Source organism: Primulina huaijiensis, chromosome 3, assembly GCF_012295235.1.
Source record: "Primulina huaijiensis isolate GDHJ02 chromosome 3, ASM1229523v2, whole genome shotgun sequence".
NCBI classification, from domain to species: Eukaryota; Viridiplantae; Streptophyta; class Magnoliopsida; order Lamiales; family Gesneriaceae; genus Primulina; species Primulina huaijiensis.
The window spans coordinates 3,139,079-3,165,906 of record NC_133308.1 but is presented as its reverse complement, the minus strand read 5'-3'; the positions used below and the strand labels follow the sequence as shown (position 1 = coordinate 3,165,906).

General features: G+C 35.7%; 3 protein-coding genes across 9 annotated transcripts; 2 read left to right on the top strand and 1 right to left on the bottom strand.

Annotated features, from left to right (window-relative positions):
* The first annotated feature begins 977 nt into the window (after positions 1–977).
* LOC140973095 (uncharacterized) lies at positions 978–5,828 on the top strand. Of its 3 annotated transcripts, XM_073435665.1 has the most exons (6): positions 984–1,138; positions 1,230–1,342; positions 3,401–3,652; positions 3,905–4,048; positions 4,488–5,177; positions 5,394–5,828. In XM_073435665.1, exons 2-6 carry the CDS (start codon positions 1,235–1,237, stop codon positions 5,631–5,633), a joined length of 1,434 nt encoding a protein of 477 aa, XP_073291766.1. In that variant the 5' UTR covers positions 984–1,138; positions 1,230–1,234; the 3' UTR covers positions 5,634–5,828. The 3 variants fall into 3 exon arrangements, with proteins under 3 accessions (XP_073291768.1, XP_073291767.1, XP_073291766.1); XM_073435667.1 differs by having other exon boundaries at positions 978–1,342; positions 3,375–3,652; XM_073435666.1 differs by having other exon boundaries at positions 978–1,342; positions 3,357–3,652.
* Positions 5,829–6,433: 605 nt separating this feature from the next.
* Positions 6,434–14,328, top strand: LOC140973094 (uncharacterized). 4 transcript variants are annotated; one of them, XM_073435662.1, is made up of 11 exons: positions 6,434–6,621; positions 6,829–6,919; positions 7,244–7,438; positions 7,532–7,755; positions 7,879–8,269; positions 8,486–8,574; positions 8,735–9,007; positions 9,107–11,343; positions 11,427–11,538; positions 12,842–12,922; positions 14,092–14,328. In XM_073435662.1, exons 7-11 carry the CDS (start codon positions 8,846–8,848, stop codon positions 14,152–14,154), a joined length of 2,655 nt encoding a protein of 884 aa, XP_073291763.1. In that variant the 5' UTR covers positions 6,434–6,621; positions 6,829–6,919; positions 7,244–7,438; positions 7,532–7,755; positions 7,879–8,269; positions 8,486–8,574; positions 8,735–8,845; the 3' UTR covers positions 14,155–14,328. The 4 variants fall into 4 exon arrangements, with proteins under 4 accessions (XP_073291763.1, XP_073291764.1, XP_073291765.1 ...); XM_073435663.1 differs by lacking the exon at positions 6,829–6,919; XM_073435664.1 differs by lacking the exon at positions 6,829–6,919 and having other exon boundaries at positions 7,235–7,438; positions 7,532–7,612.
* A 1,574-nt stretch (positions 14,329–15,902) lies between these two features.
* On the bottom strand, positions 15,903–18,766 carry LOC140973093 (L-ascorbate peroxidase, cytosolic-like). 2 transcript variants are annotated; one of them, XM_073435660.1, is made up of 11 exons: positions 18,654–18,766; positions 18,330–18,460; positions 17,501–17,675; positions 17,346–17,411; positions 16,944–16,992; positions 16,728–16,813; positions 16,545–16,624; positions 16,344–16,446; positions 16,204–16,262; positions 16,056–16,115; positions 15,903–15,981 (listed from the first exon to the last, which is right to left on the bottom strand). In XM_073435660.1, the coding sequence occupies exons 2-10, from the start codon at positions 18,446–18,448 to the stop codon at positions 16,100–16,102; spliced, it is 753 nt and encodes a 250-aa protein (XP_073291761.1). In that variant the 5' UTR covers positions 18,449–18,460; positions 18,654–18,766; the 3' UTR covers positions 15,903–15,981; positions 16,056–16,099. The 2 variants fall into 2 exon arrangements, with proteins under 2 accessions (XP_073291761.1, XP_073291760.1); XM_073435659.1 differs by having other exon boundaries at positions 15,903–16,115.
* Positions 18,767–26,828: the final 8,062 nt, after the last annotated feature.

Sequence of the window (26,828 nt, the reverse complement as noted above, 5' to 3'; positions counted from 1 at the left end):
TACCTTTTTCTTCTGTTTTGGAGCTTGGAAAAATATGGAGGACTTTTAGAGCTTCGTGCTGATAACGTGTTGTGAAAAATTAAAAATTTACGGTAAAAAGTAAAAATCTCAAACTCTCAAAATTATCACACTACATACTTTATAATATTTTTCTCTGAACTCAATTGTTACACATATTTAAATATTATTTTTCAACAATAATAAATTTAATTTATGAATGAAAGTATTTTTTTTATAACAACGATTTTAATATAATAATGAAGTATTACAGTAACTAAGTTTAATTTATAAGATAAAATGTTGCAAATAATAAATTAAATTAAAATTATTTAAATATGAATCTAAAAATAGCAAGAGAATCTTAGTTTCTAAATTGAATGGAACAACATAACATATTCATATATAAACATAATATCTATTTAGATACGATCGAAAGATTATTGAGAATGTTTAATAACATAACCCTATTCCGAACAGCTCGGGTGTGTAAATAAAAATAAATAAAATTTATGGAGTGTTTGTGAAAGATTGTGTTTTGTAGAAATGATTAAATTTATATATTATAAAGAAATGGAGAAAAATCAGAAATATGTAGTGTTTGAAAACAAAAGTGAAAAACTGAAAATCACAAATAAATAGTGTTTGATAAATAAGTAATTTTAATACTAATATTTTATCATAATCATTTTTGAAAAATCAAAATCACTATATTACTTGTTTTTAAATTTTAATTAAATTAAGTAAAAACTAACACAAAATTTATATTTAAAAAATAGACAAAGTGAGTTTTTAAATCCAAAAACTAATAATTATTATTATTATTTTTTTTTTATCGCAAACGTTTCCTTGTAACTCTTAAAAATTTTAAAAGTAGTGTTGGGCTTGAGTGTTGAAAGCCCAAAAGATAACGGCCCAGATTTGTGGGATTATCCATGTTGAAAACGGTTTCCCAATGCTTTTTAAAGCTAAATTAATCACACAGAATGGGGGATCATCTTATATAGTGCAGTAAATCTTCTTATGTGTTGGCATGCCTTTCTGCTTCTTCGACAAATGCCACGCGCTCCGGACAAAATTCCCTTGCCCTTTTCACTATTCATCTCAATTCTGCCGTCCCTCTACTGTGTGTAGCAAATAGGTAACACAGAGAACCCAAAATGATATCTTTTCTTCGGTTTTCTTTTGTTCTTGTTCTTGTTTTTTTTCCGACTCTGTTATGTGAATTTCAGGTGATATGGCTGGAGTATACAAGAATTCTCAAAATGGGTTGCTCGAATTCTTTAAAAGAGAGCTGAGTATATTCCCTCCCAGGGTTTTCCCGCGCCGCATCTCGGCCTCACAGGTGCTTCCCTCTAATCTGAAGTGGTTGTGCGGTGTTGGGAACATTTGTTTGATGAAATACTCTGCGCGCGGGTGTTTGTGTGTGGAATTCCTCCGTTTGCTGCTTTTCACGATTGGCTTTCTTTTTTTTTTTTCCTATCTGGGTATGACGCTTTTGTTCTTTGGTTGTGGTCAATTAATAGGTTTTTATTTATTGTATGAAAATGAAAGTTCTTAGAGTGTTCAATGTTGGTTTTGAATAGATGCACCAAGTTGTAAAGTTTGATATTGTATTTTATTAAAACTGATTGAGTAGGCTGATTGGGGTATTTTCTGAATTCTTGATGCTCTTGGGATTGTATTCCTTGCTCCTTCTCTACCAGACAAAGGCCAATTTTCCTACCTTCTGAACAAACAAAACTTATACATTACCTTATATATATGCATTTAACATTAGGCTTTATCAGCGAAGTAGATATCATCACGTTAACATCGAGCCAGAAGAGTTTTACATTGTAATTTATATGATGTTTTTCTTTAAGAAGCAAGATAGAATGGTTCCCGTACCGATTTTTAACTTATTGGATTGACCATATTTTACATATTTTTTGCCAATCATAGATTGAGGGCTTTGGAAACAATACGTAGATTCTAATCTTACCAACTATTTGAATGGCACTAATGACGGACATATTTATTAAGCCAGAGATTTTTGGTTCTACATTTTGAAGGAAATTCATCAATTATAGTTGATCTCTTTTCACAAGTGACGTGTTGCTGCATTAGTGGGATTTGTTATTGAATTCGAACAGTTAATTTTTCCATTGATTTTAAAATCACAGTGAAAGCATGAGCATCAAGGATTTCAACATTTAAGTTAATTAGAGTGGCTAGTATGTTAAGCTCTCTTGAGGTTAACAAATATCATCCTAGCTGATTCTTTAAGAGTAATATAATGCCACTGATTAATTTTCAGACGGAGCTATTTTATCTAGAGCAATCCCTTTCTATATAATAAATCAAAATAAATAATTGACATTTTGTTAAATTGACACATCTCTTTGGCATTGGTATCGTATCACTGGGCGATTAATTGTATGTCACCGTTGACAAGTGTAAATAAATGATTGACTTGGTAATACGTCGTGGATTACCCCTTTGCACAATCACCTTATCTAAAAATTTCTCAACTGTTGTCATGAACTTTTGCATTCTATTTTTCTCATTTAATTTTTTAAATGATAAGTCGCTGGAATGGAAAAGATCCTTACTGTAATTATTTGGAGTTTGCTAGATGAATTCTCCTCTTCCCCATAACTCCAGTAGGCGACATGTAGCCAAAATAAATCTCATGCAGTAAAGCATTTCCTTGCCACTCTAGTTGATGCAATCTCTGCCTTTTGGTTTCTTTGGCTCTAATGTTGTCTATTTCCGTGATTGAAGAGATCTAACACCTGTCTTGCACAAAAATTTTATTTGTTTCAATGTCTTTTTGCTGCCACATATTGAGATCCAGTTAGTGGTGTTGTTCTATAGCAGTCCTGTTGAATTTTCTTTTGAACCTCATGTGTTTTCTCTTTACCATTTCTCCCAGAAGCTTTCCTCTATTTCATCCAGCAGGCTTAACTTTTAGATAGTCATATCTCTAAGGATTAAACCCAAAGAAGTAAAATGCTTATTTGAACAAAAGGATAAAAGTACTGAAGGGGACATGTTTGGTTTAATTTATTTCAAATAATCACGAGATATGTGATTGTACCAAGATGCTAGTCTTGAGCGGCTACTGAAGATCTACAAGACAGCTGCACGTAATTGCATTATTGTGACATAATTTTCTGCATATCCATCTTTAAGATTAGATGTCTGACATCATTTAATATCTTTGTTGCATTTGTTGTATAGTATTGTGATAACAGCATGATATGTTCACACTTTTCATCATTTTTCATTTTTAATCAATATCTTCCTGGCTGCACGAACGCCTTCCAATTGTTAGAATCTCGAATTTTGAAATCTTGATATCTTTTATGCTTCAGAGAGTGAATAATGCAAAGAGAGTCTTTTTCCTTTCTTCATACAGACCCTAATCGAGAAGATTGATTTGTATGGCAAACTAACTGGCCATCGTGGATGTGTAAATACAATTGATTTCAACTCTACTGGTGAGCTACTTGTGTCTGGTTCTGATGATAGACAGGTAATGCTCTGGGACTGGGCGAAGAGAAAATTGAAATTTTCATTTCCATCTGGCCATTTGGACAACATATTCCAGGCTAGAATCATGCCATTCAGTGATGATCGCCAAATTGTAACTTCATCTGCTGATTGCCAGGTAATGTTGTTATTTAAAGTGTCTTGATTTGAATTCTAAACATATAAACTCATGAATAAATGTCGGAATTTCCCGAAAACCTCAACGACTTCATAAATAGTAGATTAATGTCAAATATAGAGCCCACTACACCTGTTCTGAGCAAATCGCCTTTTAATGATCCCGGTAATAATAAATTATGCTTCCACTGTCTTCGGTATAATGATCAGTATTCCTTACTATATACAATGCATTTTTGGCTTTTTGATGCAGGTAATGCTCAGCCAGTTGTTGGAGAATGGTTCGGTGGAAACACGAAGATTATCAAAACACCAGGGTCGTGTTCACAAGCTTGCTATTGAACCAGGAAGCCCTTATATATTTTATAGCTGTGGAGAGGATGCCTTTGTCCGACATGTAAGCTTTCTAATTTTTAATCTTGTTCAAAAAAATTCATTTGGAAGAATTTTATTCTCAATTTCATAACAGTTGAGCCGAGAGATTATTCTTACAATGTTTGGTCAATAATAACTTAAAAATTGATCATCATATAACTGCAGGAATGCAGTTTAAATCTTCTTTCAGAAAATTACATCACAATCCCCAATTTATTATTTTTTAACATAAATTTTAACATGAAATATTTTTATCATCAATTTTAACCGTGATGTTTTTACCCAGATATAATGTTGAATTATTCTTGTCAAAAATCTATGAGTTGGTATATCTTTCTGCAAATATCATCAACTCGATGTGAAAATGACTAAATCTCACCCCCATAATTACATGACCAAAAGTGAAAATTGCCTTTGCTTTCAATTTTGTATCATTCAGTGCTCTTTATTTCTTTTTTCAGTATGATCTAAGAAGCAATTCCTCTACCAAGCTTTTCTACTGCACCAGTTTTGCAGAAAACATTCTGAATTCGTATGGTCCTGTTGGGCTGAATGCCATTGTTATCGACCCAAGAAATCCTAATTACTTAGCTGTAGGAGGTGCTGATGCTTATGCACGTGTTTACGACATCAGAAAATACCAAGTCAACACCAGGACTGAAGCTGGAAGTCCCGTCAACTCCTTTTGTGCCCACCACCTTATTCAGAAGGATGATGTTCATATTACAGCTTTGGCTTACTCAAACACAAGTGAACTACTTGTCTCGTACAATGACGAGCTCATATATTTGTTTCAAAAAAACATGGGTTTTGGTCAGAACCCTGTGCGTTCAGCATCTGATCGCTTGCAAGGATTAGCTGATGCTCAGGTTTATTCGGGTCACAGAAACTCACAAACCGTCAAGGGGGTGAATTTCTTCGGTCCCGATGATGATTATGTCGTGAGTGGATCAGATTGCGGTCATTTGTTTATCTGGAAGAAGAAGGGTGGCCAACTTGTTCGTTTGATGTCTGGTGATCGACATATTCTAAATCAACTCGAACCTCATCCTCAAACCCCTGTTCTTGCTACTTGTGGAATAGAAAAGAACATAAAGATTTGGGCTCCTTCTTCAAATGCTATTAGCCCTCTGCCTGATAATGTTCACGAGGTAATACATAACACCAAGACTCTCACCTCCAAAGCCACCGCACCGCACCGCACCCATCCTATTTTCTGCTATTTTTGTTGGGCAATTTGCTGAATTGTCATGTGTCGATGCCAATGTGATGCAGCGATCGAAATATGACACTCTGGTCGTCAACACGTTTAAAATGGATCTACCCCCAAATCAAATCCTGATTATTTATTTTGTATGTATGGATAGATAATGGAGGCGAATAGGCGAGGCCGTGAGAACAATTCACGGGTGACACTCACTCCAGATGTGCTCATGCGTGTTTTGCGCGCGCATAGGAGGCAAGCGCAGGTGTATATGGAAAGAAGCCATAACAGAGGGGATAATGAAAGTGATGAAGATGACCCTATGGAACCGTTGGATTTAGCGTATCCAGGCGATGATTCTTCCAATGATGGTGGGAATTCCAGGGAATGCAACATTAGCTAGAGTTATACACGCCCAGGACTCGCCAAATAGACTATCAAGGAAAATGAATTTGTAAAGTAGTTTGGAGTTTCTTGGTGGGTGCTGTCACCTTCCAATGTTTGTCAACTAAATTTCAGTATCACAGCATATAATATATATTAAATGAGTAGTTTTGTACACGCTCGACATCTTATTAATAATCTTTGTACACAATAATTGTGACTTTTTTCATATTTAATTTCTAGAAAAGTATTAAAATAATCATAATTAATTACGTAAAAATATAAAAGTGAGGAAAAAAATATATAACGCCTTTTTAATTAAATTTGCTAGCATCTCGGTGAGAGATTTGGTGGATGCTCATCTATTGATTAAATAGAAAAATCCATGTGAGACGATCTTATATGTCAATTTTGTGAAACAAATATTCTTTTTGGGTTGAAGAAATATTATTTTTTTTATCAAAAATATTACTTTTTTATTGTATATATTGACATGGTTGATCCGTCTTACAAATAAAGATTTGTGAAATCGTTTCACAAGATAAATATTCTTAATTAAAAATGGAATAAAATAAATACATGTATATAAAAATATACCAGAAAACCTACTGTGGGTAATAAAGTGATGATTGAAACTACGTGTGGGTGGGTCCTTTTAACCATTAAAAACCCATCTATTCTATTTTCCAAAATTCTAGCCACCTGATATATAAGAAGATTGCATAACCTCTGGATAATCCAATCTAGAGAATGACCGATGGGATGACAGCGCTCTTTGTACATTATGAAAAAGTCGCGTTTTTCAATATTAAACGCGTTTTCACCTGTTACATTCCCGCTCACACCCGTTTAAAAAACACCAATTATAAATGGAACTCCGATTTGTGCTTCCAGATCGGGTAGGTAACGAATCCAGTTAGAAACCCTCATTTTCATCTTCAGATCCAATTTGCATGGAAAGAGGGAAACAATGCCTTTCGAATTGAAGAATCGCACGCCATTCGGCAGTCAGTTTTCATTTTCTGATCCCTCTAATGTGTTTTTTCGTGATTCCAAAGCGTTTTACATTTGAACAATTTTTTTTAAGGTTCGACAAGCTAAGGAGATGCAAATATTTCTATCAATTATGGTTTCAATATCCTACTTTCGTATTTCTTGTCTGTACTCGTGGTTTATGCACATGTATGTGAACTGATTTAAGTTGGACTCACCAGATTGTGAGAACCACGGTAGAGAGTTTGGGAGAAAATTCGTAACACATGGAAGAGTCAAGACATTGAATTTCTCTAATACGTGGGAGGAAATGTTTTGTGAATGTATTTCTTGTGTACGAATATTTTAAATTTTTGCTCATACTGTGTTTTTATCTACCTGTATAGTCATCTATTCCAGATAAAATTTAGCTTATGGTAATAGCATTTGAACAAATAACTAATCATTTAATCGGAGATGGGCCTGAACCAAGCAGTGGTTAAAAATTGACGCCTTTAGTATTTATTGATCAATGGTTGATTTTATTGATTCCATCTTAAATTAATACTGCTGTAAAAATACCAAATGACAATAAAAACTGGAAGCAAATACGATGGTGAAAGTATTCCCTACTCTCATTACTGCTAGAATCTTCAGAAATTGTTGACGGTTTAGCAAGCCCAAGTCCTGCATCTAATGAAGGTAGCTGCTGCAAAGAGAACATCAATATAAACAAATCTGAAACCTCGAAGCTTAATATGGAGCCATTGCAGATGAAAAGGAAAAAAAGGGGAGGGGGTTATAATTTACGGAAGAGTCTGGCATGGGATAGAGCTTTCTTCACTGAAGAAGGTGACCATGTTTTTCTGTTTGTTGTTGAATTGACTGTTATGAACTTGTAATATTCACTGGAAGCTGGAGTTTAAAGTTTACTGATCTCGTCAGGTGTTTTGGATCCTCTAGAACTCTCAATGATTACTGGTGCATCTAGTAGAGAATTGCCGGTCATTGATGAAGGCGCTCCAGGTGGTTCCCAGCCCACTACCGAACCTCTAGATCTGCAACAACTTGAAAATTATCGGTTAAAAGTACTTAAAAATGAAGGTTTGAGTGAAGAGAGAATAAGAGATTGCTTTTCAGCAATGGCCCATTCATCTTCCTCTAAACTTGTAATATCAACTTCTATGGTTTTTTTTTCTCTGTACCTATGTTTCCTTGATCACAGTCCCTTTCTATTGAAGAGTTTAGACTATATTTGGCCTAATTATATTCTAACGCATCTGAACTTTCAGGCTTCACACAAAGTTTCAACTCGTGTTGGCCGCAAATCTGTGTCGAGATATGGTGAATCTCCTCATCCTGTTCCTTCATCATATCCTTATCTTTCTTTAAATACATAAAATTTTAAGTACTTTTATACATTGAAGTGTGGATCTGATCTGAGTATGTTTTAGATCTGTCTTGGTTTGTTATCATTTTTAATTGGTAGTTTGAAAATATACGATCCTTAACTATATAATACATTAAAAAGGCCAGCAACTGTGAATGCTGGCAAAGCTGCAGCCAAGGGATTAAAGCTGCCAAAAGTTCCTGGTTCAGTGACATGCTTTAGTTCAATTCGTGCAACTAAGAGTTCCACGCTCAGAGTGAACCATCTGAAGCACAACCAGATTACTCAACCAGGTAACTGTTAAGTGATAGTTTAATTGTTCCCAGCCGAATTTGTTCTCTCTCACCTCAAAATAGTTAGGATCAAGTGAATATTGATTGCTCCTTCTGGTAATGTTTATTGTTTTGAATTATTGGTCCCTTAGTAATATCATGCTGTTGAGATATTTTTTCCAGATAGCATCATATTTGCAATAATCTCTGCAGTTTTAAACATCTAAATGAATGCAGGATCAAAGATATCCTTGAAAAGTCATAAGAACCAAACTGCAACAAAACATAGTTCTTCGCAACCAACTTGCCATCCAGAACTAAATTCTGTAAGAACCTAACTGCTTCTTACAGCTCTGTGATTCTGACTAGTTATATCCAACTCATTGAGCCAATTTACTTCATTGGATCTTTCACCACTTGTGACGGTGATGAGTATGTATCATATCCTACATTAATTGTTTACACCGTTAACTCGAGATTTCACAGGGTACCTCATCAGTCAATAGATATTCGTCAGCCAATACAAGTCTACAACTGGGTGACAAAGCTTGTAATTCTGGTTCAAAAAACATTGCAGCTAATGTTTATCCATCCAGCATGCTGCATTCATCTGAGAGTCGAGATCAATCTGCAACTTTTTCTGCTTCCTTCTCTCAAATTGCTCAAAGTAGTGGAAGGATTACATATCTTTCCCAGAATCAAAATATGAAACCGTCAGGTTTGCGAATGCCATCACCATCATTATCTTTCTTTTGTCAGGTAACTCAATTTTGATTCATTAAGTAGACTTTTATAAGTTGAATACATTACAGAAGGACTCCACATTTCTAATATTTCAAGGATCTGATTCTGGTGCAGCCTAAATCTTCTGCGTCAAACAGCTTGTCTTCAAGAGATGCAGACATTGATGCTTGTGGGTCTCAAAAACCTGGAAATTCAAGGTTGCGAGACAAAATGATTAGAATTCCGGAAATTGTTAATAACATCACAGAGAGCATAAAGAGCAATAGCACATCCATATGCCCCAGATCGCGACGTTTTATGCCATCCACTGCCGATGTTTTATGTGATGCTTTGAATATTGAAAAAATGTGTGATACTCTCGCGGAAAATTTTAAGTCTGTTGATGAACAAACTGATTATCTTTTCGACGAAAAAGGAAACAACAGAACTATATCTCTGGAGAATGTGGATTTCCTGAAGGTTGATTATGAAATTCGGCCACAAATTGACAATTGTGAACTGGAGATAAATGATGAGAATTTTCAGGTGGCTAACCACAGTTGTACAGTAGAAAGTCTATCACGTGGAAGTGGATGGAGAAATCTAGAAACGACTGCAGAAGATAACAATGAGATCCACAAATCTGATGCAAAAAAGGCTGTTGATGAACCGTGTCAAGAACGAATTACATTTGATGTTTCCACTGCAAATTCTGATGCCGATTTTGGAACACATCTTGAAGATGAAACTTATTACAAAGGGCAGAAATCTAAAATGATGCAAGGGGTCTGTAAAGATACCTGTAAGGCCGATTGTTGTAAGCCATTTATGGCACTGATTGATGAACTTGAGTATCCTCCCATTGAGATTGATAAGAGATGTGTTGAGACAATGGAAAGAGCTATTGAGCTTGTTGGATTGTCGGGATTACAGAGGTCTAGCTGTGATGAAGGGGCAACCTCTGAAGCTTTGAAACACAGACCAGCCAATGTCAGAAGTTCAGATTTTGGGTCTGACTGTCAGGATGAAAAAGCAAATTCTATAGAAGTAATAGATGATAAATTACAAGCTGGAGAGGCTCATATTCAGGACACTATATTTGCATTACCTATTCCAGATTCCAAGAATAAGGTCAATCTTGTTCCCGAGGTTGGTGATGACATCAAAGAGAGTGAAAAAGCTTCATTGATTCAAGATGATTGTCTTAGAGTTGAACTGGACTCACCAATAACTGAAGAATATCATACAAGTGATGGATTGTTTTCTGAGAAGCGAACATATTTTCGAAAGTCTCCACAAGAAGAAATTGTTGAGACACATCCATCAGTTGGCCTGGACAGAAATGATAGAGACAAACTAAATGAAACTAATATGGACAGCCATCAAACTCTGGTTGAAAAGCATGATTGCAATTCTGATAAAGTTGAAGTGATCGAACAATCACTTACAGATGCGGAGGTAGATTTTGTTGGCAATTCCCCAATATTAATCCACAGAACTTCCAATCTGGATGGTATATATATGTGTAAAGCTAGCTATTTTGATCTTGACATTCCTTCTAGGGAAACAATGCAATCAGAGGTTTCTGCTAATGGGTCAGGGGATGATGGCGACTATTTGAGGGATGGTAAATCAGAAAAAGTTTTGTTGCTTGATCCTGCGAATGGAAACATGTCAGAGGTTCTTTATCTGGGCAATGGGACCGTGGAGATAGACCTTTGCGGTTCATTTCCTAAAACCAATGATCATGAAGTTTCCAAAAATATGTATAATGAGGTGACAAAGCCAATGCCATTGATAAAAGATGATTGTCAAATGAATCTGGAAGGTTCCAGTTTGTCACCACAGGAAGGTGGATTTGACATAGATAACCAAAGAAATATCTCTGATTCAAGGAATATGCTTGCACAGCCAGCAGAGACGAATAAATTAAATGAATGCTGCATTGAACGTTGGGAGCATTTGGAATTGCCAAAATTTAGAAGTGAAGAGGAAAAAATATTATGTACTAATGATGGATTGCAAATAAAAAATTGTTTGCAAAATCAAAGAACTGCTTCTGATGAGTCCCTTGAAGATGATTCATTGGGCAGTATATTTGCGGCTGTTGCTGGGTCAAATGTCATGCATTTCGGTGCTGTGAAAGACACCAGTATTTCTGCTAAAGAATTATCCTTAAAATCTGAATGTTGCAATGTTTCTGATGGAAATGGTGGTCGGTCATCTTTTGTGGATGCAATAACAGATCCTGCAAGCATCGAACCTTTTTCAGATGACAATACCATTGAATTTCACCAAGAAACTATTAATTCTATTCATGAATCACGTCCTAACTCAGACCAAGATAAAGCTAAATCTGCATTAGCAACAAAGTAAGCATTAATAGCCAATTCTTTTCTTTATTAAATTCGTCTTCTTTGCACAATTAAATGTTTTCATCGTGTCTCTTTCACAGCAACAAAAAAGATGGGGTTGGACATAATGGAAAAAGTCATCCGTGTATTATTTCGCCAAGCACTATTGCATTTTCTGATGAATGGTTGGCTGCCATTGAAGCAGCAGGAGAGGTAAGTTCATGCCGTCATTTGTTTTTCAGACATTTCTGATATACATAAAGTAGATGCATTTTGTCTCCAAAATGTTACCAACTTTTCCTTCTGCTGGAGAAATGGTTTTAGATGCAATTTTTTATTTACAATTGTGCTAAATTGCTTTACAATCTTGTCTACCATATCCATGAGAGTTTTTTTTAATAATGATCCAGTTTTCGTTTTAAGAGATAAAATTCATGTTACATCTTAATCGTTGGGTGTCGTTTTCAGATTGTCACTTTAGATCCTTTAGTAAACTCCTGTTTCCTACACGAATTCACAGTTTATTTATAATGTATGATTTATCTTATCCTTGTTCGTAGCAGCGCCCTTTTCCTTTCTAGTTTTGTTCTCTTCTTATCATTGAATGTTTAACTCTGCCGCCTGGCTTTGGCGAGGGCCGTAATAAGTAAATAACAAAAAAAGGTTATGCTGACTTTTCAAGAAACGAAAATAAAACCAAACTTCTTTTGTTGCATGGAGCCTTGGAGGGAGTATGTTATTGTCTAAAGGATAATATTATCGGACTCGTTCTAAGTCGATATAAGTTATCATCTGCATATACTGGGCCAGAATTATCAAGTTCTGCTTTCTTCTTTATCATTGAGATAATCCATTCGCAAAGCTTCATTGACAATTAAAAACAATTGTTGTTTCATAAGTGTAATGGACACGTTTCATTTCTACAAAGCTAGCTGGTTGTTAAGCAGGCCGTCAAAACTTCAGGCCCCAATAATCAGTAACATGTGCGGTCAAAATTATGCTTGTAGATGGCTATGAAGTTTTTGGCAGACTTGGTCGGTCACACTAGATATCGAGGGTTATAGGATGCCAAAATATTTGTGTTTGTTTTATTTACCATGCTTATTCACTCCGTGGCAATTTTGCACATTCTTGATGGCGAGCTCTTTGCCTTTGGGGCTTCTTTTGCTTTTACATTCTTATTGTTCACTAAATTTTGCGGTCTATGTCTATCTGATTGCTTTAAAGCATTTTTTTCACCTGCTTGCTTTATTTATATAATTTTCTGAAATCTAAGTTAGATTTTTAAGTCAATTGACTATGTTCTTTGGAATGGCATATGAAAATTTGAACATAAACAGAATACACTTGTATTGGTTTTAATTACTAACTCATCAAATATATTATCACAAGACATTGAGCAATGCCAGTGCTCAACTTAAGTTTGCTAAAAAATTGTAATGAAGCTCCTTTGATATGCATTTCTCTTCATTCATGAGGGACATTATCAATTGACTAAAAATGGAAATTTCTACAGCAAATCCTTACCAAGAAGGGTGGGGCTGTACAAAATTCACCCCCCGATAAAATTCTTCCTGAGCCAAGCCCATGGTCTCCGGTATGCCTTGAACTTTATCTTCTCTGTTTTGAATGTGTATATCATGTTGTGCTACTTAATATGTGCTGCTTCTGTAGATGTAAAAGGAATAAAAAAATTTGTCATATATCAGATCATAATTTGGAAGTTAGCTCTCTTTCTTTTGCTCATCACTTTATCTCTCTTGGTGAGTGTAGTTGATTAGGAAATTTAGATGATGAACGCCTATTATCGATCTGAAACCTTATGTTGTGGTGTTAAAAAAAAAGAAAGAAAAGATGTGCTAATCTTTTTTCCTACAGTTTCCCTTTCCTCTTTACTCTCTGAACTAAAAGGTTTATCATATTTGTTCGTCGAATTTGCTTTGCTTACTGTTCAAATCTAATGCACATTGATTTTTTTTATCAACCTAGTTTGGTAATCATGGATCAGCTCAGAGCTTTCTTCCATGTATTACGTTTGTATGATATATTGCCTTTCTTTCTTGGCTCAGTGTTCTGATATATTCTTGTCACACTTTTTAGAAAAAGGTTTCAACACTCTATCTTAGAACCACAGTTTTTCCATCTGCCTCTCCTAATCTATCTTGCTTTCCCTTTGCTTGCCTCTTCTATCAGGGGCAGTATGCATGGCCTCCTTTTCTATCTTAGAGTCTCCACTCCTCGAGCAACACAACTATGATAGAATGTCTTATTTTGGCAGTTCTTTTCTCAAGTTTGATATTAATGCCCAAAATAATTATTTTAGTTTGCAATAGCATTACTGCTTATTTTCCAAGGCTATCATTTTCCCATTATTTTTTTTTGAAACTTAAAAGGGAGTGGAGAACCTTCTTCCTGCTACAGTTAATGTCGCCAAAAACTTTATCATAATCGGAGATATTGTTCTGGCTTCTCAATTATATAATTAGTTGTGCTTTCTGCTTGATTCCCTTTTATCTTTACTTGTGCCCCTGCCTAGCTGGGCTTGTTGTGAAATTTATTTGTTTAAAACCAAAAAGCACTACTCAAGTTTAGCTTGTTTGGGATGACATCTGTAAAGGAACGCTCTTTAGCGATGGGAGAGTTCTCCTTGTACAAGTAAAGAAGGCGGCGAAAATGAAATACATAGCAATTGATTGTGTGACTTGGCCTCAACATGCCATCATCTCGATTTTCCATAATATAAAATCATCTTCTTTGGATTTTCAGGTCAAAAAGAACAATCAGATCGGACCATTTGACTGCACAAAATTCAGCAACAATCTGCACTGACCATAAACAATCAACTATGAACATCCTTGTTCTTCATTGTAACTACTGTTCTAATCTAGACTGACTTAGTAGGGCAGTTAATCACGACCAACATATGCTACCTTATAAAGAATAATAAATCTTTCTATTCTTCTGTTCAATAATTATCAATAATGCTTGATTCCACTATTAAACTCAAAGGATATATGTGCAATATCTTGTTGCTTTGTGATCTCGGCTAGTAGAGCAGCCATGTAAATGTGCCTCGTTCTATTGTATGATCCTTATATAATACAATATAAATTGATGAAGTTATATGAAAAATATTGATGATAAGTGGTCTCAATATTTTATCTTTTTTTTCTATTATAAATTGAAAAAATATACAAAAAAAAAAAGTCAAAAGCAAATTCCTTAATTACAAAGTGAGGCAGTTCTGCTTATTAAATAATAATAAAAATAATAATATCTCCCATGCATACGCACATACCACAAAATAGGATGTAATATGACTGTAAATGTTAGTGCAAAACTTTTAAAAATATTATTTTTATTTTAGTTATATGTCTTATTTTTTATTTAAGAGATAATGAAAAATGCATTAAATATCTTTTTTATGCGATTTAAAATTGAGGTGATATAATTGTAATTATTTTAGGAATTAAGAGAAATCAATAAATGTGTATTTTTGAAAGTATATTATAAAAGATGCATGAAAATGGAATGTTATTAACGAGAGATAAAGTGTAGATTATATTTTCGTTTTTTTTAAGAAGAAAAAGTATTTATTTGGTTACTCATGCTTTGTAATTTACAACATAAAAATAACTGAATAAAAAAAAAAAGTGGATACTGATGATTTATAAACAAGTGTTTATTTGGTTACGATATACGAGTCAAGGGGGCCCAAACTTTTTTTAAAGAATTTATATGTTAATTTTAGAAAATTTAAGATTAATTTGGTATTAGTTTTGGAAGTTTTGATATATTATACACCTATCGTGCATACTTGTATGAGCACCGATGAGGTAACACCCACATATTAGATGTGATGAAATATAGAAAAGTTGAACATCCAATAAGTGAGTGTCATATTATCGGTGATTGTATAAGTGTGCATGATGACTATGCAATATATCAAAATTAACAATTTTGATAGCTCGATTTAAAATATTAAAAAATTTCAGAGTTTAAAATTCTAAAACATATGACTTAATTTTCCTGGGTAAGCCAATGTTTGGACCCAACCTATCCAAAATTTGTTCGATTCGCAAAGCAAATGTATTGATAACTAGAATGATATATTGAAAGAGTAGTAGTCCAATGCATCATGGATGACGAATTAACCCAAGGAAATACCGAAATGGTAGCACGTAGGGTTTTTGAAAGCAATTATTGATGAGGATTTCTATTAATTCACTATTTTTTTTTTTAAGAAATCAACAATTCTATTCTATTTATCTAAAATTAAAGAAAATAAAATTTTCTACGAATATCTTCAAAATTGCCGAGAATGTTTTTTCAACAACTTGCTTGCATTTGTAAAACATTGCATATAACATAAATTTTAATCCAATGCACAAAAATTAGGTTCCTTTTTTATGAAAACCCTTGGAATTAATGACTCGGTTGGATCCAATCCATGATTTATATTTCGTTTTTTCCTTTTTCCGATACTAATAGTAGGCAGAAAAAATGCAATAACTCTGCAACCTTATTTATATTTTTTTAAGGAAAAAGATGACCAAGAGCCACTGTATGCTGCTAAATTAGTCGAAATCCAACACATCCATCAGAATTAAGAAACACAAAGGAGTTCAATCACAGAATTAGAACTTAACAGGTCATCTATTCAAAGTTCAGTGCAACAATAAAAGAAACACAAAGGAGTTCAATCCCAGAGTTAGAACTTAAAGGCAGACAAGAATAGGTCATCTATTCAATGTTCAGTGCAACAACCCACAGCTTAAGCTTCAGCAAATCTGCAAGATAAAATAAAAAAATTTAAATCACTAGTTTTTTTTTTATCAGCCGCCCATCAACAACCAGGAATTAAAAACTATGCCTTACCCCAACTCAGAAAGCCTCATGTGAGCTTCGGCATAATCTGCAAAGAAGGCATCCTCATCCTAAAAAGACAACATACTATTAGTAAAGAAAATAGTGTGTTCATAGCACCGGAAAACTGGTGTGGAGGGGATGATAAAAACCGCAGCATATTTCTCAACAAGTGGGCGGAAGGCGGGATCAACAAGTAGAGCTTTGTCTGATGGCAATTGCAAAAGCCCTTCTTTCTCTCCAGTCAGAAGCTCCCTGTTTACGGATATGAACAAAAACAAATCAGGCAACAATGCTTGACTGCTAGTCATAGTGAAACAGTATGAATGCGTTTTATGGGTATTTATGCTCACGTGAAATAAGAATTATCAAATATGAGAGGGTTAGCAGTCCAGGGTCCTTCGTATCCGGAACGTTCCTTGTGGCATCTTCCCTGTGTTAAAGTAAAAGCATTCATAAATTATTGGTATGTTGAAGTTATCATTTTCCCAGTACAATTTATATATAAAACTAAGAGACAGTCAGGGAATACAAACCAGAGTGTGGCCACCAGAGAGTGCAACAATATCCTTGTCACTCAGACCCATTTGTTTGCCAAAAACATCCCTCAAGTGGTCACATCCTGGATTATGAAACAAATAAATATCAGCCCTCGAAGAAGAAAATCTGGCTACAACTGAACAATTGATTTGTTACTTCATTTTTGCTTCCGAATGACCAACAAAAAAATTCAGAAGTCATTTTTTACGCACCCTTGCTAGCATCAGGCAAGCGGCCTTCAATAGGAGATTCCTTCTTGTCCTGAGATTATAAATCATCCTTCCGTTAGTTGCATCGATAGAACTTTCACGATCATATTAAATGGAAATAAACATGAATAAATATTACATGCTTGTCAGATAGTTCCACGAAGGATGAGAACAAAGAGGCTATCAAGTTCTCATAATAATCCATATCACGACGGGATAAAAATACAGTTAAAACATTAATTTTCATTTTCAACTTCATAAAAAAATAGATGCCACAGAGAATTTATGAAACACCAAAGTACCCTCTCATTTTAGGCATGCTGAGAGGAAATGCCAATGTTAAGCAGAAGAATCTAGTGATATGAGAAAATTATATGGAATCAAAACAAGTAAAACATTACTAACCTGCCTTCCTGGGTGAAATGGAACATCAGGACCTCCTGTTATTTCAACAGCAACAACTCCAGCTAACTAGGAGAAATTTAAAGCCATAAAAGATTTCAATTATCAAACCAATGCTGTCTAGGTCTAATAGAAAGTAGACTCGATACGAAAAGCACCTGATAGAAATCAGCATATGAAATGATGGGGAATTGCTCCTTGATGGGCTCCAAGAGCCTGACAGCAATGTCAAGACCATTGTTAGCACCATGTCCCTGTTCAGCCTTGAATCTCATGGTCCCAAAAGGACCTCCAGTCTTGCTGCACTTATCATAAGTACCCGCAGAGTGCCATCTACGATCATAATTCACACATTTTCATTATTGGGAAAAACTTGCGATTGGCTATTAACAAAGCAATGCAACATACTTAACAAATAAATTTATTTCTAGATAAATCTTTCCAATACCCACGACAACAATTTTCATACAGAGTCCGTATTGTTTTCAAACAGCCAAGTTGAAATAAAGATGACTGACTTATTTTTCCAAAACTAAGGGCACATGAGTACTGAGCCAAGATAGCATTTTAAATTTCACCGGATTGAGAGTAGAGACTCACTGGGATATCTTTAAAGCAATAAAAGATTGTCAATTTCATATACAATTATCGCAATCCTGACGAAGAAATTATTAGCTGTAATATTATTTCACAGCTAAAATTTTCAACATGGAATTAAAAATATTTCTCGTTCATATGTAAATGTAATTTCACTATGCATGTAAAATTACATTTGCATCAACTAAAAGATCCCTGGTTAATCATCATACAGTTAAATCAATAAGTATATCGAGCTACAAATCCATACCACAATTTTCAAATTATAAACAGATGTACGGATAGCGAATCAACGGATCCGAATCTATCCATGGAATCATAAGAATTAGAAACAATGCATTCTCTAAGCCACAACATGTTACGATAATGAATAAAAAAACGTAAACTCACGCAATGCGAAGCATGAGAGGAGCACAGTTCTTCTCGGCGATGAAGCCTCTGAGCTTTCTTTTGCATTTATCAATCGCCTTCAGGTATTCATCAGTCACACTCGGATAATTCTTCACCATTTTCACCGGTTTCTACAATCAGATTCAATTTGAACAACATACATACATAAAAAACAAAAACAAAAACAAAAAAAAAACGTAAATCAGGATTCAAAAGCACGTATAAATTTTTTTAATGAAAAACTATATAGGAACAATCCAATAAAGAAAAATTAGAATCCATACTGATCATGAAATCGACAACGATAACGAAGAATCGTCTAACCTTGGATAGAGAAATCGAAGACGTAAAACCGCAGACGGCCGATAATGCGAGTGTGGAGAGCACGAGCAGTGGATTGGAATTTATGGAAATGACACTGAAACGTTTGCTATTTATGAGAGTAAAGAAGAGTGAGAAGTTTTTAGTAGGTTAAATTACAACCGTCGATTTTGATCATCAAGTCTATGGGGACGGACGGCTGGGATTGGCGGGAGGATCTGATATCACTCGCTGGGTGGTAGATTGATTGGATAATGATCCGTAGAATCTGGTGGATTTGTTAATGGCCCAAATTAAGCAAATCATCCATATTACTCATGTGGGAAATTAGTAAAATATATTACTTGCTTGAGAAATTAATCTAACTTTATGTTTGAGTTTTTATTTATTCATATTATATATTTATTTTGAAAAATATGGGTAATATGGATAATGAAAAGTTGAAAATCTTATTAATTTTTGCGTAATAATATTATATATAATATTATATATAAAATAAGACAAAAACTTGTGTGAGAAGGTCTCACGGGTCGTATTTTGTGACACAGATCTCTTATTTGGGTCATCCATGAAAAAATATTACTTTTTATTACCCATCTCACAGATAAAGATCTATGAGACCATCTCACAAGAGACCTACTCATAAAATAGTTGTCCCGGTGTTAATTTGCAACGTGAAGAATTGCGTTAATTGGTCCTAATTTAGTAATATTATATTAATTAATAAATGTGCAAACCTCTAATTTCTAAAATCAAAAGATCTTGATCCCCATAGATTTTGATGCAGCAAGCGAACTAAAAAAACACACAGATTTCTATGAAATGGTCTCTTATGAATCACTTTTGTGACGCATATATCTTATTTGGATCACCTATGAAAAATATCTTTTTATGCCAAAATTATTCCTTGGCATGTGGTCAGTTTTGATTCTGGATGTGCTTAGGATCTCTGTTCTACGTTCAAGGATAGACCTGTGAGTGCAAAATTTTATACAAAAAAACAAAGTTAAATACATGATCCTACTTGTGGGACGAAGGCTGGTGTGTTTTTTTTTGTTGCAATGAGACCGTTTTTAAAAATAAAGATAAAAATTGTTTGTAAATCATCCGTGCAACGACTTCTAATGTGAAATAGGATGAGTGGAATGAGATCGAGGGTGAGAACAATTTGGGCAGAAATTAAAACAGCCGAGAAATGAGATCATGTTGGATTTTGACAAGATTCGAATGCCTATTTCAGGCAAAATACACAATGAGATACGTGGGTTTAATTTTAAGTTGCATTAAGTATTTTATTTTCAATGGTTTGAGTTTGAATTTGAATTTGGTGTTGTGCACAACATCACGGTAGGTAATATCAAGTGGACCTCATGTGAGATTCATATTATCCAACTAATCTACAACACCATGTTGGCACTGTAGAGGATCCAAGTATGTATTTCATTGTTACTCCTATAAAGGAGTGAGACCATATATCGGTTATTATAATCCTACCTTATCTTATCATATTTCGAAAATTTCTTTATTACTTTTAATTTGAATATTAACATTAAAGTTCAACATTTCATAGCATAAAAAAAGAATCGTGCGGAACGAAACATATAGGGAATCAAATGACATGAAACGAGTAGTGTACAATCTAGTTTTCAAAAATAGGAACATAATTATTTTAAAACATATATATAAGCTCACTTATCAATTCTTGAAGCAACAAACGTGGAAGAATGTTTGTTGGAATGTTCAAACACAGGGATGCTTCTTGCTGCCGAAACGTGGCTCGAATAAGGTGTTGCTTATGTTAAAAAAATGTGTCACTTGGCTCGAGTCTTGGACAACTTCTTGATATCAACTTTGGGTAGAGTTTTTGCTTGAAATTGGAAAGAACAAGGATCTAAAATTCTGCTGTTAAGGGGCTCAAATTTTGGGATTTTTTTTTTTTGTGATTGCAGTCTACCAATGGCCACTATTTACATGTTGTAAATAACCAGCCGAAAGGTCCTCCATTCATGGCTATTTACCACATTTAAATATCATTATTCCTAATTCATTGTGTTGTTACAACCCATCCCAAATCAACTGAATGTGGCTCTTTGAATTTTCGAAAATATGCTGTATTTTATGCCTCATTTATACTATTTTCATTACTGCTGAATGTTGGGTTGAATGACCATTTATAGGCCTATTAAAACTCATCCAATCCCTTATCCAAACTATAAAAAATGAGGTGTTATGATTCAAATTTGTGGGGTAAATATGAGCTATTATAAGGGAGTGAATGCTTGGTCAAAAGCACTTAATTGTTGAGAATTAAAACTTAATTGTTCACGAATTGTGCTGGTTATATAATTATGTTGGAATTGAGTTCAAAATTTTAAATTTTAGGATTGGTACAAAACTGATTTCCTCGTTGTCTTTTTTGTGTAAAGAGGCAAACCTTGCAATGTGTTTACAAATGCATTATGTATAGTGTTTGCGAAAGGCGGTGACTGCTCTAGATAAATGACGAGGCACCAATTTCAACAAATAGCCCGAGTAGAGTACAAGATTAATCCGGCTACAGGATTTTGAATCTAAATGTATGTAGATGTCGTGGGATATATATTTGCAATATTCACATAACACGTTTGGAAAAATGTATTTCATTCCACGTAATGGGGTGATATGACTTTGTATAGGCTTATACAAGAACATACACATTCCAAATCTTTCATTCCCGACGAGCACTTTCATAAACCTTTGACGACTTCGAGAACTGCAGCCACGACTCTTTGATTTTACATCCAAGTATCCAACAAACCACATCAATTGTTGAACTCTCCGGAAAAGCTGATTCTTCCGACAATAACAGCAACACAACAAAGTTGGTTCCCGTATATATCCACTTAAAAGAATGGCATAAAGGGAGTCCTAAACCTACATATGATCCTTAACTAACCAAGAAACTCACTAAGGTGGTGGCAAAAATGGCTTAATGTGAGAATGATACCGAGAAGCATATTGTGTAGATATATTAGGATACGAGGCGGAGAGATTGAGTGTTGTTGGATACAAAGTTGTAGTCAATGGTGAGAATCCTGATGATGCTGCAGTACTAGAAGAAGTTGATATTGGGAGGGTACGAACTTGCTCGTGCAATTGCCATGCCTGATTTGCTAGTCCTTGAGGGTTGAATTCGATTCCTTGTCCAGCTGCCCTTTCCTGCAAATTTGGCTAATTTTTTTTAAATTTAATGCCTTTCAAACATAGAAGCGTTCACATCTAAATCATGTATTTCAAGTAGCACGAGAAAGAAAAAGATTTTGATGAAGTGTTGTGCTTCCCATCACAAGAATGAAAGCACCGTCAACCAATTCCATACATCGAGGAGCAATGTCATGCCCCGAGACGGGGGTTGGTTGACACCGACGTTGCCCTCAAATTTACATTCGAAAACAACAAGCCTCAGAAGTACAGAATTTTCAGAAACCAGTCTTTTATTCACAATACTGAATATTCATTGTCTAATACAACTCAAATAATAATGTTTTACAGCGGAAATGTAAAACCAAATATAACATCGTCTTAACAAATGCAGCGGACTGCACATAAATTAGAACTGATAACAACGGTCTCCTTCACCAACCCCAGAATTGAATCTGCTCTTCTTCTTCTAGCTTTTCTTCCTCGTTCTTATCGGAGATTGGTTTGGTGGGTGAGTGATATGGTTGTCACTCAGTAAGCAGGGGCGGGAATAACTCCCAGTTTTCAAACACCATTTTTACAGAAACAGAAATATAATAATATACAGAAAACTCTTGTTTCCAGAACAGGAATCAAAATTCAGAAATCAAAGTATTCAGAACAGAAATCAAAGTTAGTAAGCACCGAGCGCGTTAGTGAATTTAATGGCTAAACTGATATCAGTCCCCTATATGTTCTCTCCTCTAAGGGGTGAGGCCAGAATCAGAATCAGAATTCAGAAATGTTCAGAATATATATTCCTACCATTAGTTCACTAGGGAGTTTCAGTGCTTCTAAATCATATATCATATATCATAAATCAAACATTCAGAAACTGTACTTTAAAACCAGAATTATCAAACTAATTTCAAGATATTTATACATAAGCCCACTTACCGTAATTTGCTAGAAATTTCGGTTGAATTCTGTAATCTGCTGATGTCGCTACTGGTTTATACAGCTTCGAAAAATGCACTCTCTTAGCTCTAATTTCAAGTGATAATTTCAAGGTTTGTGTAACCCATTTCAGAGACTTGAGGGTGATATTTATAGGCCAAATTCTGACTGTTGGACTCCCTATTAATGGCCATAATCTGTCATGATGTGTCATTAACAATCTTTATTCCATTTTAAATGCTTTAGTTACAAGTTCTAATATGAATCAGTAGCTTATCTGCTGAAATCTCGCTACTGAACTTCTTCTGCTGCTGGATTCTGTCTGCTGAATTCTATCTGCTGGCATTTTGTTTGCTGGAAAATAACATCTTCTGAAATATTTGCTGCTACTGGAATTGTTAGCTTCTGCTGGAATTTTCCATTGCTACTGAATATTGCTAGCTACTGCAAAAAAATGCTAACTGCCGGAAATTCGGATTCTCACATCCTTTCCTCCTTATGAGAAGTTTCGTCCTCGAAACTTGGCTATACATGATTCTCAAAGAGATAAGGGTATTGTGCTCGTATCTTTTCTTCCGACTCCCAAGTAGCTTCTCTTTCGGTGTGATTGGACCATTGCATTTGACATATGAAATAGTTCGTCGTCTCAGCACTTGGTCCTTGTTATCCACAACTCGAATCGGGATTTCTTCATATTTCAGCTCTTCATCTAAATTTCCCTCAACCAACAGGGGTCCAGCTTCCAGAATATGCCTTGGATCAGAAATATATCTCCTCAGCTGCGAGACGTGGAATACATTGTGAATTCTTGACATGTCGGGTGGGAGTGCTAATCTATAAGCAAGTGTTCCCACTTTCTCAAGAATTTCAAATGGTCTGACGTATCTGGGATTCAGTTTCCTAGCCTTATTGAATCGGACTACACCCTTCATGGGTGACACTTTCACATATGCTTTTTCTCCAACTTCAAATTCCACGGGTCTCCTTTTCAGGTCAGCCCAGCTTCTCTGTCGATCTTGTGCAGCTTTTAGTCGCTCTTTGATCATAGCAACTTTATCCACTGTTTCTTGGATCAGTTCGGGTCCAACGATGGCTTTATCCCCTACTTCATCCCAATATAGTGGTGATCGACATTTTCGTCCATATAGAGCTTCGTATGGTGCCATTCCAATGCTAATGTGGTAACTATTATTGTATGCGAACTCGATTAAGGGCAGATGTTCGCTCCAATTACCATTGAAGTCCAGAGCACAAGCTCTCAGCATATCCTCAAGAGTTTGAATTGTCCTCTCTGTTTGGCCGTCAGTTTGAGGATGATAAGCCGTACTAAGAGTAACATTAGTCCCCATAGCTTGTTGAAAGCTCTTCCAAAATCTAGATGTAAATCTAGGATCTCTGTCTGATAGTATGCTAGCTAGTACTCCATGTAATCGCACGATCTCATTCATGTACAAGGTGGCTAGCTTGTCTAAATTATAGTTCATGCGGACAGGTAAGAAATGTGCAGATTTTGTGAGTCTATCTACGATTACCCATATTCCGTCATGACTTTGTCTCGACTTTGGTAAACAAACTACAAAATCCATGGAAATATTTTCTCATTTCCATTCCGGGATTTCTAATGGTTGAAGAAGTCCACCAAGTCTCTGGTGTTCTGCCTTGACTTGCTGGCACACGTGACACTTAGAAACAAACATGGCCACGTCCTTCTTCATTCCACTCCACCAAAAATTTTTCTTCAAATCTCTGTACATCTTGGTACTGCCAGGATGGACTGAAAATTTTGACTTATGTGCTTCGAACATTACTTCTTGTCGAAGGTTATCGATGTCTGGTACGCACAATCGTCCTTTCATCTCTCGAAATCTGGTGATTTCCCTTCTTTAGATTGCTCTTTCAATTTCACCACAACGGAATCTCTATCTTGACTTATCTTGATTGTTTCTTGAAGACATGGTTGTGCTGAAAGTGATGCTAGGATCACCTTACTCGTATCCTTTCTACTTAAAACATCTGCTACCTTGTTGGCTTTGCCTAGGTGGTAGCTTATCGTCAAGTCGTAATCCTTCATGAGTTCAATCCACCGTCTTTGTCTCATATTTAGTTCTTTTTGAGTGAACAAATATTTGAGACTTTGGTGATCAGTAAAAATCTCGCACTTGGCTCCATAAAGATAATGTTTCCAAATTTTTAGCGCGAACACCACTGCAGCTAGTTCGAGGTCATGTGTTGGGTAATTTTGTTCATACGGCTTCAACTGCCTTGACGCGTATGCAATCACCCTTCCCTCTTGCATGAGTACACATCCTAAGCCTCCTTTAGATGCATCACTGTAGATGGTGAAGTCTTTGCCGTCATTTGGCAATGCCAACACCGGAGTGGAGGTAATCTTCTTCTTCAAAGTCTCAAAGCTTTGCTCACATTCTTCACTCCATTGAAATTTAGAGTCCTTCTGTGTGAGCTTGGTGAGGGGTATGGCTATTGAAGAAAATCCTTCAACGAATTTTCGATAATAGCCTGCTAATCCAAAGAAGCTTCGAATTTCTGTCACATTCTTTGGTCTAGGCCAATCTGAGATTGCTTCAACTTTCTTAGGGTCCACAGATACTCCTGCTGCTGATATTATGTGTCCCAAGAATGTGACGCTTTCTAACCAAAATTCGCATTTCTTGAACTTGGCGAACAGCTCTTTTTCTTTAAGCGTCTGGAGGGTGAGGCGAAGATTTTCCTCATGATCTTCCTTACTTTGTGAATACACAAGGATGTCGTCTATGAATACAACCACGAACCTATCAAGGTAAGGTTTGAAGACTCTATTCATGAGGTCCATGAATGCTGCGGGAGCATTGGTCAGTCCAAACGGCATTACCGTAAACTCGTAATGGCCCTATCTCGTCCTGAGGCTGTTTTAGGAATATCTTCTGTTTTGACCTTCAGTTGGTGATAGCCTGACCTTAAGTCGAACTTGGAAAAGACTGTAGCTCTTTTGAGTTGGTCAAACATATCATCTATTCTTGGAAGTGGGTACTTATTCTTGATTGTGATCTTATTCAGTTCTCTGTAATCGATACACTATCTCATGCTTCCGTCCTTCTTCTTTACGAATAGGACAGGAGCTCCCCACGGGGATGCGCTTGGTCGGATTTGCTTCTTATCCAACAATTCTTCAAGTTGCTCTTTGAGTTCTTCTAGTGCAAGTGCAGTTTCTTGTTTTACCTCGCTTAACATGGCTAGGTAAACTTCTTCTCCACTTTTCATGGCTTTCCATGTTTGAGAAGCAGGAAGAAGAGTCTTTCATTCTTTGGTCTTGCCATGAAATAAAATTTTCTCTTGGTGTGGAATTTGGATTGTTACCGTCTTTCCATGACAGTCTACTAAAGCATGATTATTGGCTAACCAATCCATTCCAAGAATTACATCGAATTCCACCATGTTTAGTTGAATCAGGTTTGCCTTGAAACTCTGATTATCTATGAGAACACCAATATCCCTATATATAGTGCGAGTTTCTAAAATTCGATTTGCAGGAGTTGCTACTCTATATGGTTCTTCTAAGTTATCAGGCTTAGCTCCTAACTTCTTGGCAAATCTCTTAGCCATAAATGAATGCGTAGCACCACAATCAAATAACACATAAGCAGGTATATTATTGATTAAAATGGTACCAGCTACGACATCATTGGAGTTGTCAGCCTCTTCTTGAGTGATAGCATAGACTCGAGCATTTGGCTTGCTCTTTAGGCTTGTTTGGTGTTGTTCCACCTGCTAGACCATTCCTTGGATCTGGAAGAGGGCATTGAGCAATGCGATGGTCCATCTTTCCACAACGGAAACAAGCTCCAGAATTCATACGGCGTTCACCAGTGTGAGTGAATCCACAAGTTTGGCACTTGACTCCCTCTTTGCTTGATTGAGAAGGAGTGGTTCCTTTAGATGGAGAACTGGTGAATTGGTTACTTGAAAACCTAGGCTTCTCGAATTGTTGGCCCGGTTGGTACTGGCTTGACTGAGGACGTTTGAGTTTGTTCTCACCTTCACGCCTCTTAATGTCATTCTCAGCCC

Coding starts and splice junctions, on each gene's coding strand:
- LOC140973095 (XM_073435665.1), top strand. CDS start 1,235: ATGGCTGGAGTATACAAGAATTCTCAAAATGGGTTGCTCGAATTCTTT. Junction 3,653..3,904: donor CTTCATCTGCTGATTGCCAG/GTAATGTTGTTA, acceptor TTTTTGATGCAG/GTAATGCTCAGCCAGTTGTT. Junction 4,049..4,487: donor AGGATGCCTTTGTCCGACAT/GTAAGCTTTCTA, acceptor TTCTTTTTTCAG/TATGATCTAAGAAGCAATTC.
- LOC140973094 (XM_073435663.1), top strand. CDS start 8,846: ATGCTGCATTCATCTGAGAGTCGAGATCAATCTGCAACTTTTTCTGCT. Junction 11,344..11,426: donor AAATCTGCATTAGCAACAAA/GTAAGCATTAAT, acceptor TCTCTTTCACAG/CAACAAAAAAGATGGGGTTG. Junction 12,923..14,091: donor AGCCAAGCCCATGGTCTCCG/GTATGCCTTGAA, acceptor TTGGATTTTCAG/GTCAAAAAGAACAATCAGAT.
- LOC140973093 (XM_073435659.1), bottom strand. CDS start 18,448: ATGGTGAAGAATTATCCGAGTGTGACTGATGAATACCTGAAGGCGATT. Junction 16,625..16,727: donor TCTCTGGTGGCCACACTCTG/GTTTGTATTCCC, acceptor ACTTTAACACAG/GGAAGATGCCACAAGGAACG. Junction 16,447..16,544: donor TTTGATAATTCTTATTTCAC/GTGAGCATAAAT, acceptor ATCCGTAAACAG/GGAGCTTCTGACTGGAGAGA.